Here is a 12,036-nt window from a genome sequence, read left to right on the forward strand (position 1 = left end):
AGTATTGTTTTCCAGCCTTTCACTTTGAATTTGTTTTTATCCTTGTTACTTAGATGAGTTTCCTGTAGGCAGCATACAGTTGGATTTTCTTTTTTAATCCATTCTGCTACTCTGTGCCTTTTTATTGGTGAGTTTAATCCGTTTACATTTAGTGTAATTATTGATACTTGTGGGTTCCCTATTGCCATTTTATATCTTGCTTTCTGTTAGTTTTGTGTCTTGTTTGATCCTTCTCTTTTGTTTTTCTATCTTTTGTTTTTATTTGGTTGTATTCCATACATCTTTCCACTGTTGCTATCTTTTTTATCTCATGTGCTTCTGTGGTGGTTTTTTCAATGGTGGTTACCTGTGAATAATGAAAAGGGTCCCTACCCTGTTCATTGTAGCGAACTATTTTGTGAGTACTTTTGCACTCCATCGTCCTTTGCTACTGTTAATCTCCATCTTCTCCCCCTCTTTCTTTTTGTTGTTGTCACAGTTTAAATTTGGTTTTATTGTGTTCTTCTTGGAGCTTTTACTTGTGGCTGGAAGCTCCAAGTATAGGTTTTTCTGTTTCTGGTTGAAGATCTTGTTGAGTTTTGGGGGAGATTTATCGGTATTGCTTCCTACCCCGCCATTACTCTGACGTCATCCCCAGCTTTTTTTTTTTATATCCATTTGCATGAAATATTTTTTTCCATCCTTTTACCTTCAGTCTATGTGCATCTTTTGTTTTAAGGTGTATCTCTTGTCGACAACATATGTATGGGTCCTGTTTTCTTATTCACACAGTTAACCTATGTCTTTTGACTGGATCATTTATTTCATTTACATTTAAGGTTATTATTGATATGTAGTTGTTTATTACCATTTTATTCTTTAAAGCTGTATTCCTCTTTTGCTCTGTTCTTTTCTCCCTTTGATTTGTTTACTACAGGCCCTTTCACATTTCTTTTCTTTTTTTTTTTTATTAAAGGTTTTTTTTTTTAATTTTATTTATTAATTTTTAGAGAGGAGAGAGAGAGGGAGAGAGAGAAAGGGGGAGGAGCTGGAAGCATCAACTCCCATATGTGCCTTGACCAGGCAAGCCCGGGGTTTCGAACCGGCGACCTCAGCATTTCCAGGTCGATGCTTCATCCACTGCGCCACCACAGGTCAGGCCCTTTCACATTTCTTGCAGCACTGGTTTGGTTGTAATGAATTCCTTGAGTTTTTCTTTCTCTCGCAAGCTTTTTATTTTTTCTTCAATGTTAAACGATAGCCTTGCTGGATAAAGAAGTCTTGGTTGTAGGTTCTTGTTCTGCATTACTTTGAATATTTCTTGCCATTTCCTTATGGCCTCAAGTGTTTCTGTTGAGAACTGGTATGTCATCCTTATGGTGGCTCCTTTGTAGGTGATAGCCTTTTTTTCTCTGGTAGCTTTTAATATTTTCTCTTTATCTCTTAGCTTTGGTAATTTAATTATGATGTGCCTTGGTGTAGGTTTTTTTTTGGTTTCTCTTTAATGGAATTCTCTGTGCTTCTTGAACTTTGTGTGACCTTTTCCTGCATCAATTTAGGGAGGTTTTCAGCTATGATTTGATTGAGTAAAGTTTCTATCCCTTGTTCTTTCTCTTCTTCAGGAACCCCTATGATGCTGATGTTATTTCTCTTCATGTTGTCACAGAGCTCTCTTAGAGTTTCCTCAGTCTTTTTCAGTCTCTTTTCTTTTTACTGCTCTGCTTTCGTGCCTTTGTTTATCTTGTCCTGTAACTCGCTGATTTGATGCTCAGCTTCAGCCATTTTGCTTTAAATTCCTTCCATTATTGTCTTCATTTCTGATATTATATTTGTCATTTCTGACTGATTCTTTTTTATTATTTTAATGTCCTTTTTTATACTTGCTATCTCTTTATTTACGTATTTGTTTTTTCCATCTATTGTTGTTCTAAGATCCTTGAGCATCCTAACAATCTTTGTTTTAATCTCTGGATCCAGTAATTTGGTTATATCTAACTCATTCAAGTCCTGTTCTGGGGATTTTTCTTGATTCATTTGGATTGCATTTCTCTGCCTTCCCATTTTTTCTGTGTATAAGAAGGGTGTGGCCTCTGGAGTCTAATGGGTGTGGCCTCTGTGTTCTCTAGGTGTGTACTGTCTCAAAGCCCACCACCTCCTCTACCACTTCCTCTGGCATTCAGGTATGGGCTCTAGCACAGGCCTGCTGTGGCTTTCCTCTTTTCCATGGGAGGGGCTGTGTTCATGTACCTGCGTCTACAAGCCTCGGCCTTCACCCCACCCTCATGGGTTGGGCTTGCACCGTACTTGGGCTCTGAGCCTTGGCACTGCAGGCAGGGCTGCCCACCTATGCTCAGCCGTGTGTCTCCTCCTGTTCCTGGACTTTCACCCCTCCCCCATGGGCGGAGCTGTGCTTGCACTTTGGGCCGCAAGCCCAGCTCCATGGGCCTGGCAAGGCTGTGCACCTGTGCTCAGCCTTGGGTCTCTTCCTCTTCCCCGGCTTTCACCTTGCCCGCACAGGTGGAGCTGCACTCATGCATCAGATTGCAAGCTCCAGCTCCATGGGCCGGGTGGGGATGCTCACCCACACTCAGCTGTGGGTCTCTGCAGTTCCCAGTCTTTTGCCTTTGCTCTGTGGGCAGAATTGCAGGTGGGACCACTCTTGTTCTCCAGGGCATTCAGCCGGGCTGGACCACTTTTGTGCGTCCCCTCCACTTCGCCCTCCTGAGCTCACGTGAGGCCTCAGTAGTGGCCAGCCAGGCTTCTGCCCCCACTGGCAGGACCACGGTTCTGTGTCCCATTGCTGGCCACCGTCTGGCAAGCCCTCAGCAATGTGGGTGGGGCGCTGCAATTCAGACCTAAGCACTCAATACTGTATTCCTGAAGCTCCCTCCTTCTAAGTGACTCTGCTCTGAGTGCCATAGTAGAGCTTGTTTGGCAGGTGTCCTTCTCCCCTTTGCTGTTATTGCTGGTTCCAGGGAAAATATTCACTTTAGATTTGGGAGGTGACTCATCCCAGGGGTTAGGGTGGCTATCCCTGAAAGTGTTTCTCCCTGTGCCTCGTAGATTACTCTCTCTTCCTGTTACTCCGGTCCTTTCATCTCTCCCCATCTCCCAGAGCCCCAGGTAAGTGGTTGTGAAAGAGGTTTTTTGTGCGGTCTCTTTAAGAAGAATCCTGGGTCTGAGAAATCTGTCTCTTTCTCACAACCAGTATCCTGACTTTTTTTGCAGCTAAATACTATAAATACGCTTCTTCTAGGCTCTGGGGCTGCAGGCTGGGGTTTTGTTCCTGGGATCCACCTATGCTCTCTGCTAAACTCACTTTCTGCCATGCGTGTCTCTCCAGGCAGCCATTCGCTCCCAGGAGCTGGGCAGCCCTCTCTGTGTTTCTGCTTTTCCTACCAGTCTCAGTGTGGCTTCTTCAGTGTTCCTTGGTTAAAGAATCTTCTTAGTTTAGTCCAAGGTTGGTTTTTCCAGATGATGGTTCTTAAAATTAAGTTGTAATCCACTTTGGTTCTGAGAGGTGGAAATTGGTATGTCCACCTAATCCATGGCCATCTTTCTGCCTCTCCTATAAATATTTCTATATGTAAACATCTATGTATATTCATGCATATGTATGCATATATATATATATATATATATATATATATATATATATATATATGGGATATATTTAAGCTAAACATGATTCATACTAAGGTCTCCAGCTTTAATTCATTGTTACATGAATCATTTTAGCCTTCTCTTGTCTGTAACTTACCTCTCCAAAAGTGAGAAACTTGGCTTCTGCAGTACACCATTTATTTACTCTACGTCTGGTTGCTGGGGTCGGGTTATGGTGAAGCACTCTGAATTGACAAAATGCAAAGAAGCCTCTTTGAAACCTAGGTGAGGTGAAAGAACTTAGCCCATTATTAGTGGAGATTTGGCCTGGTATTTCTTGTTGCAAAAGTCATACATATATTTTGAAAATTTTTATAAGATTTTACTTTATGTTCTATAGTGATAAGCCTTTAAAGTTCTAGTGGACTGAAGGATGTATTTTATTTTTTATTTTTGGTGAGGCTTCAGCTGATTTCATTTTGTGGAGTTACCTTCATGACATTGTCTAAAGAGACATGACCATTATAAGAGAGTATTTTACTATTATTTTGTTTGATTCAAAGATGGTTAAAATGATATATATTTTTTTATTTTTTAGGATTTGGTGACAATGATTATGATCGGGTGGGTGCATTGAAGGAAGCTTCCTCAGCAAAGCGTGAGTAGTGGATTAAATAAATGAATAAAAGCAAACAATAGCAATTAATATGCACCACACACTCAGAATAATACATACTCAAAGAAACCAACAGGTGGCCTTTATTTCACTTGATCAGATAAAACATGGTTATCATGAATTACATTATTTAAAAGAAAATTTGAATATTTAAGATTCTTTGTTTCTTTTGTGTAGAATACCAAGCAATATGTTATAACTGACATATCATTTTCACAACTCCAGACATAGCCTGTACTGATATAACATGCCACCAGTGGCCTCTGAGAACTATTTTTATCTAGCTCAGGAAAAGTTAATCTGAATAAGTCATTTGTTTTTCTATTTGATTTTCTTAAATGATTTACTTAAAATGGTTTCTACATGTAATCTCTAAAATGCTAATATTTGTTATGTTTGTCTTTAAATTTTAAAATTATTTAATTCATTTTTTATTTAAAATTTAAATTTAATGGGGTGACATTGATAAATAAGCTTTTGGGGAACATAGCTTTTGGGGAAATATTTCTATAGCATTGTAACTGTTGATTGTGTTGTGTGCCAGTCATCCAAAGTCAAACCATTTTTTTTCACCATATATTTTTCCCTCTTTACTCTCTTCCCTCCTGTCCCCCTCACACTGGTACTATTTTACTTTTATCTATGCCCATTAGTCTCAGTTTCATAATCTACCTATGTGTCAAGTTGAGCTTTGCTAATGTATAGGAGTACAATTGATTTTTTGTATATCAATCATATGCTACAACTTTGCTGAACTTGTTATATCTAATAGTTTTTTGGGGGGGCATAGGTCTGGATTATTTATGGTTTTCTATATAAAAAATCATGTCATCTCTGACTAGATATTATTTAGTTCTATTTTCCCAAGCTAAATGACCTTTTTTTTCTTTGTCTTGTCAAATTGTCCTGGTCAGGACTTCCAATACTATACTGAATAGAAGTGGTAAGAGCAGACATTTGTTTCTTGTATTGGTCTTTGGAGAAAAGCTTTCAGTCTTCTATCTTTAAGAATGATGTTTACAGCCTGGCCAGGTGGTGACGCAATGGATAAAGTGTTGAACTGGGACAAAGAGGACCCAGGTTTGAAACCCTGAAGTTGCCGGTTTGAGCACAGGCTCATCTGGTTTGACCAAGGTTTACCAGCTTAAGCCCAAGGATGCTGGCTTGAGCAAGGGGCCTCTCAGTCTGCTGTAGCCCCCCAGTCAAGGCACATATGAAAACGTAATCAATAATCAACTAAGGTGCCACAACAAAGAATTGTTGCTTCTCATCTTTTCCCTTCCTGTCTGTCTGTCCCTATCTGTCCCTCTGTCTGTCTCTGTCACATAAAAAATAAAGATGTTTACAGTGAATTTTTCATAGATGCACTTTATCAGTTTAAGGAAATTTTCTTCAATTTCTAGATAAAAATTGAGTATTTTTGTAATGAAATGATGTTAGCTTTTGTAAAATTATTTTCTGCACCTATTAAGATGATCATATGTTTTTATTTCACTTTGTTCTATTAACACTGGATATTTCAGTGACTGATTTTTCTTATGTTGAACTTTTCCTTGTGTTTCTGGAATATAACCCACTTGGTTATGGTGTAAACCCTAATATACTGCTGGATTTGGTTTGGTAGTATTTTGTTGAGGATTCTGCATCTATTCATAAGGTTTATAGGTCTGTAATTATCTTGTTATGGATTTGTCTGGCTTTTGGTATTAAGGCCTCATAGAATGAGTTAGGAAGTCTTTCATTTGTTTCTGTTTTTTTGGAAGAGTTTAAGAATTGGTTTTGATATTTCTTTAAACATTTGGTAGAGCCTGACCAGGCAGTGGTGCAGTGGATGAGTGTCAGACTGGGATGCGGAGGACCCAGATTTGAGACCTCGAGGTCACTGGCTTGAGCACAGGCTCATCTGGTTTGAGTAAACTTCACCAGCTTAGACCCAAGGTCGCTGGCTCAAGCAAGGGGTTACTCGATCTGCTGCAGCCCCATGGTCAGGGTACATGTGAGAAAGCAATCAATGACAACTAAAGTGTCGCAACGAAAAACCAATAATTGATGCATCTCATCTATCTCTATTCCTGTCTGTCTCTATCTATCCCTCTCTCTGACTCACTCTCTGTCACTGTAAAATAAAAATAAAAAATTGGTAGACATTACCAATGAAGCCTTTTGGTTCTAGGGTTTTCTTTCTGGAAAGTTTTAAAATTACCAATTCAATCTCTTCACTTGCTATAGGTCAAGTTAGATTTTCTGTTTTGGGGGGGCTTTTTTAAATTTAGTTTTGGTAGTTTATATATTAATCAGAATTGGTCCATTTCATCTGGGTTATCTAATGTATTGTAATATAATTGTTCATAGTATTCCTTAGTAAGCCTTTTTATCTCTGTAAATTTGGTGATCATATCCTCTCGGTCATTCCTGAATTTAGTAATTTATGTGTTTCCTTTTATCTTGCTCAGTCTACTGACAGGTTGTCAATATTGTTGAAAGAAATAACTTTTTAATTTTGTTTACTTCTATTATTTTATATTCTGTTTGATTCACTTCTGCTATCATAATTTCTTCCTTCTGCTTCATTTAGGTTTAGTTTCTTCTTTTTTTAGTTTATTAATGTGAAAGGATTAGGCTTTTGATTTAAGATCTTTTTTTTTAATGTAGACATTTACAGTTAAAAATAACCCCTGAGCACTACCACAAGAACACATAAATTTTGGTATATTGTGTTTTCATTTTCATTCACTTTAAAGTGTTTTATAATTTCTATTGTGATTTCCTCTCTGACTCATTGGCTATTAGAAGTGTGTTGCTTCATTGCCATGTAATTGTGAATTTTCCAAATACCCTTTTGTTAATGAGTACTATTTTCATCCTATTGTAGTTGGAGAACGCAATCTGTATAATTTCAGTCTTTTTAAATATATCAAGATTTGTTTTGTAGCTTAGCATATTGTCTATACTAGAGAATATCTATCCATGTGTACTTAAGTAGAATGCATTTCCCATTATTGGTGGGTCTAGTGTTCCTCAAACCTTATATTTTATTTTTGGTTTTCTATCTTACTGTTCTATGATTGAAAGGATGATGTTGAAATCTCCAACTATTACTGTAAGATGGTCTATTTTTCGCTTCAAGGTTGTCATTTTTGCCTCAAGTATTTTGGAGCTTTGTTGTTAGATACATATACATTTAAAATTGTACATCTCCCTGTTGGATTTATCCTTTCATCATTATAAAATGTCATTCCTTAACTCTTCTAACAATGTTTATCTTCAAGTCTATTTTATCTGATATAGTTATTCTGGCTTTTACTTTCAATTTCTATTTTTGCTGTTTTTTTTCTTAGTCATTAGTAATTATTGAGTGATTGCTAACTTAAGTCTAAGCCAGTTTCATCTCTGCTTTTCCCGTTACTTAAATTTTCTTTCCCTCTACTACTGAAAAATAGTTCTAATAGTTACAGCATAGTTTTGATGCTTATGAAAAGAAACTATTGGAAAACATGTGCATGGCATGCCATATGATCGATGTGGATGAATACCAGATTTTAAAGGAATATTGTTTAGTCTTTAGACTTAATATTTATAATAGGCACCACACTGATATAAAATATTTTCTTGGTGTTATAACCACTTTATGTTTATAGACATTCCCATGCTCAACAAGGAACATAACTCCATCCATCATGTCTGTGGTTATGCTGCCAGCTGGATGGTGGTGCAAACCAAGGCTTGCAGCTCTCAAGGGTCTTGCTCCAGCTCTGGAATTTAATGAATAATATGGTCCTCTCCAGCAGATCTGGGATGAAGCCCCAGCTTTACTAATCACTCGGTCATATGTAGGACCACATCTACCTTACCACCCCTCTTCTGCAGAAAAATGAGCAGAACTTACCTCATTTAAACCTTCTACATCTATTTTTCATCCTTCTCTAAGTGATTCTCAGAGGCTTTAGAGGGATCTCAAGGACCAAGACATGAGTACTATACTCATGATTTGACTTCCTTGAACCATGAAAAGGCTGCTATATTTTGTTATTAAACATGCTTTCCTTCCTGTCTACCTCCCTGTTTTAGAGAGAGGGGACTACGTCACCATCATAATCGAGAAGCCAAGAATGACCAGAGCTCCAACAAACCCTGCAAGTAATACGCCACTCTAAAGAGGGCAATGAGGAAAGACCCCACAGAGCTCCTTCTGGTGAAGTATTGTGTACAGTTGAGTCACCGATAGTTTCAAGCCCATCACAATCTTCATCTGAACATTGGGTTTAACTTAGTAGAGTACATAACTGGCCAAATCACTATGTCATCTGTGGTTTTTATGAGAAGTCCTTCTTGGAAAAATTTCAAGACACAAATACATTTGGATTTCCACCCCCTTTAAACCATTTTACATTCTAATATCAGGGAAGATGAAATTGTCTTTGTTTTATGATAACTCCCCCCCCTTTAAACACTTTCTTAAGCAGTTGGAGCGGCATTTATTTTACTGTGTCATCTTTCAGTCAAAGATTCAGAAACTCATTGCTTCTTTGTGACTCTTTCCTGGAGGTGTTTTAGCCTTTGTCCAGATTGGACATTTTACTATTCAGACATCTTCACTGATATAAAGGCAAACTTAGAGTTGGGGGTATATAGTCATTGCTTCCATCTGGGAACTTGTTACTAGTATTTAGGAGCATTCTACCATGTTCCCTGAAGTGGAGTTACCTTTATTTTAAAAGACAATCTTTACCCAAGAGGGAGTTACTGCTGCTTTATGATTTTTCCTTCTGTATTCATATATGAACCATCAAATGTTTTTTGGGGCTTTTTTGTTTGTTTTGTTTTTTTGTAACCATGCAAACTCCTTCTTAATTGTCCAGGTTATGGACTCTATGCAGCTGCTTTTGAATCTTGGGTTAATATCTGTAATCAATGAAGAAATATAAATAGTTGAAAATAGTAATATAATGCAAAGGCACAAAAGAGTAACTTGCTCCATCCTGTTGGTATTTTCATTATCATCTATAGAAGGAGTTGCAATCCAACTTAAGTTTTTTTGTCTTAACCCCTTGATTGCACTAATCAACTGAACTCATGGTGTTGTTTTGCATTTTTAGAATCTAGCACCCAGTTGTTAATCACTTGGGTATTTCCTTTAGGTTTTGGTGCCCACTGGCAGTAATGATTTTGACTTTGCTGATACTTTAGGTCCATTATGGTGAACCTTTTTATAAAAACTGCCCACTTTTGCAGTGCCGGTCAACCTAGTCCCTCTTCCCACTAGTTGGCATTCCAGCTTTCATGGTGGGCCAATTATGGTGCCTTCTGGTTGCTCTGCTACCACCCACCATGAATGAAAAGGTTTCACCTTTAATGAAAAGGTACCCTTTACATTACTTAATGGTAACCACCCCTGAAAAAACCACCACAGAAGAACATGACTTAAGAAAGGTAGCAACAGAGAAAAGATGTATGGATTACAACCAAACAAAAACAAATGATTGAAAAACAAAAGAGAAGAATCAAACAAGATACAAAACTAACAGAAAGCAATTTATAAAATGGCAATAGGGAACCCACAAGTGTCAATAATTACACTAAATGTAAATGGATTAAACTCACCAATAAAAAAGACACAGAATAGCAGAATGGATTAAAAAAGAAAATCCAATTGTATGCTGCCTACAAGAAACACATCTATACAACAAGCATAAAAACAAATTCAAAGTGAAAGGCTGGAAAACAATACTTCAAGCAAATAACATCCAAAAAAAAGCGGGGGTAGCAATACTCATATCTAATAATGCTGACTACAAGACAGCAAAAGTACTGAGAGACAAAAATGGTCATTTCATAATGACTTAAGGGGACACTGAATCAAGAAGACATAACAATTCTTAATATATATGCACCAAACCAAGGAGCACCAAAATATATAAGACAGCTACTTATTGACCTAAACACAAAAACTGACAAAAATATAATCATATCTGGAGGCCTCAATACATCGCTGATGGCTCTAGATCATTCATCCAAACAGAAAATCAATAAAGATATATTGGCCTTAAACGAAACACTAGAGCAATTGGATATAATAGACATCTACAGGACATTTTATCCCAAAGTAACAGAGTACACATTTTTCTCTAGTGTACATGAAACATTCTCAAGAATTGACTATATGTTGGGCCACAAAAAAAAAACATCAGGAAATTCAGGAAAATTAAAATTGTATCAAGCATATTTTCTGATCATAAAGCCTAGAAACTAGAATTCAACTGCAAAAAAAAAAAAAAGGGAAAAAACACACAAAAATGTGAAAACTAAACAATACACTTTTAAAAACTGAATGGGTCAAAGAAGAATTAAGCGCAGAGATCAAAAGATATATACAGCCAAATGAAAATGACACTACAACATACCAGAATTTCTGGGGTGCAGCAAAAGCAGTAATAAGAGGGAAGTTCATATCACTTCACGCCTAGATGAACAAACAAGAGAGAGCCCAAGTAATCCACTTAACTTCACACCTTAAGGAACTAGAAGAAGAAGAACAAAGACAACCCAAAACCAGCAGAAGAAAAGAAATAAAAATCAGAGCAGAAATAAATGAAATAGAGAACTGAAAAACTATACAAAAAAAAAATAAAACATGGAGCTGGTTCTTTGAAAATATCAACAAAATTGACAAACCCTTGGTAAGACTCACCAAGGGAAAAAGAGAAAGGACTCATATAAACAAAATCCAAAATGAAAGAGGAGAAATCACCACAGACATCATAAATATACAAAGAATTATTGTAGAATACTATGAAAAACTATATGCCACCAAATTTAACAATCTAGAAGAAATGGATAAATTCCTAGAACCATACAACCTTCTTAGACGGAGTCATGAAGAAGCAAAAAGCGTAAACAGACCAATTAGCAGGGGGGAAATAGAAAAAAAAACTATTAAAAACCTCTCAAAAAATAAAAATCCAGCCACAGATGGCTATACTAGTGAATTCTATCACAGTCAAAGAAGACTTGGTTCCTATTCTACTCAAAGTCTTCCAAAAAATTGAAGAAGAAGCAATACTTACAAACACATTTTGTGAGGCCAACGTAACCCTCATACCAAAACCTGGCAAGGACGGCACACAAAAAGAAAACTACAGACCAATATCTCTAATGAATACAGATGCTAAAATGCTAAACAAAATACTAGCAAATCAAATACAACATATTAAAAAAAGAATACATCATGATCAAGTGGGATTCATCCCAGAATCTCAAGGATGGATCAACATACGTAAAACGGTTAACATTGTACACTGTATCAACCAAACAAAGAAAAAAAACCACATGATCTTATCAATAGATGCAGAAAAGGCATTCAATAAAGTACAACACAACTTTATGTTTAAGACACTCAACAAAATGGGTATAGAAGGAAAATATCTCAACATGATAAACCATCAGCTAACATATTAAATGTCATAAAACTGAGGACTTTCCCACTTAAATCAGGAACAAGACAGGGTTGTCCACTCTCTCCGTTCTTATTTAACGTTGTGCTAGAAGTTCTAGTCCAAGCAATCGGACAAGATAAAGAAATAAAAGGCATCCATATCAGAAAAGAAAAAGTAAAGGTTTCACTTTTTGCAGATGATATGATCCTATACATCAAAAACCCCAAAGACTCCACAAAAGATTACTAGAAACAATAAACCAATACAGTAAAGTCTCAGGATACAAAATTATACAAAAGTCCATAGCCTTTCTATATGCCAACAACAAAACATTAGAAAGTGAAC

General features: G+C 36.9%; 1 protein-coding gene across 3 annotated transcripts in view; it reads left to right on the forward strand.

Annotated features, from left to right (window-relative positions):
• The window catches only part of CD99L2 (CD99 molecule like 2), a 114,724-nt gene that overhangs the window by 46,892 nt on the left and 55,796 nt on the right, over positions 1-12,036 (forward strand). For all 3 annotated transcript variants that reach the window (XM_066357637.1, XM_066357635.1, XM_066357636.1), the window contains exon 2: positions 4,181-4,240. In XM_066357637.1, the coding sequence (XP_066213734.1) occupies positions 4,181-4,240 (60 nt within the window). The remainder of the gene's footprint in view (positions 1-4,180; positions 4,241-12,036) is intronic.

This window comes from Saccopteryx leptura, chromosome X (genome assembly GCF_036850995.1).
Source record: "Saccopteryx leptura isolate mSacLep1 chromosome X, mSacLep1_pri_phased_curated, whole genome shotgun sequence".
Classification (NCBI taxonomy): Eukaryota; Metazoa; Chordata; class Mammalia; order Chiroptera; family Emballonuridae; genus Saccopteryx; species Saccopteryx leptura.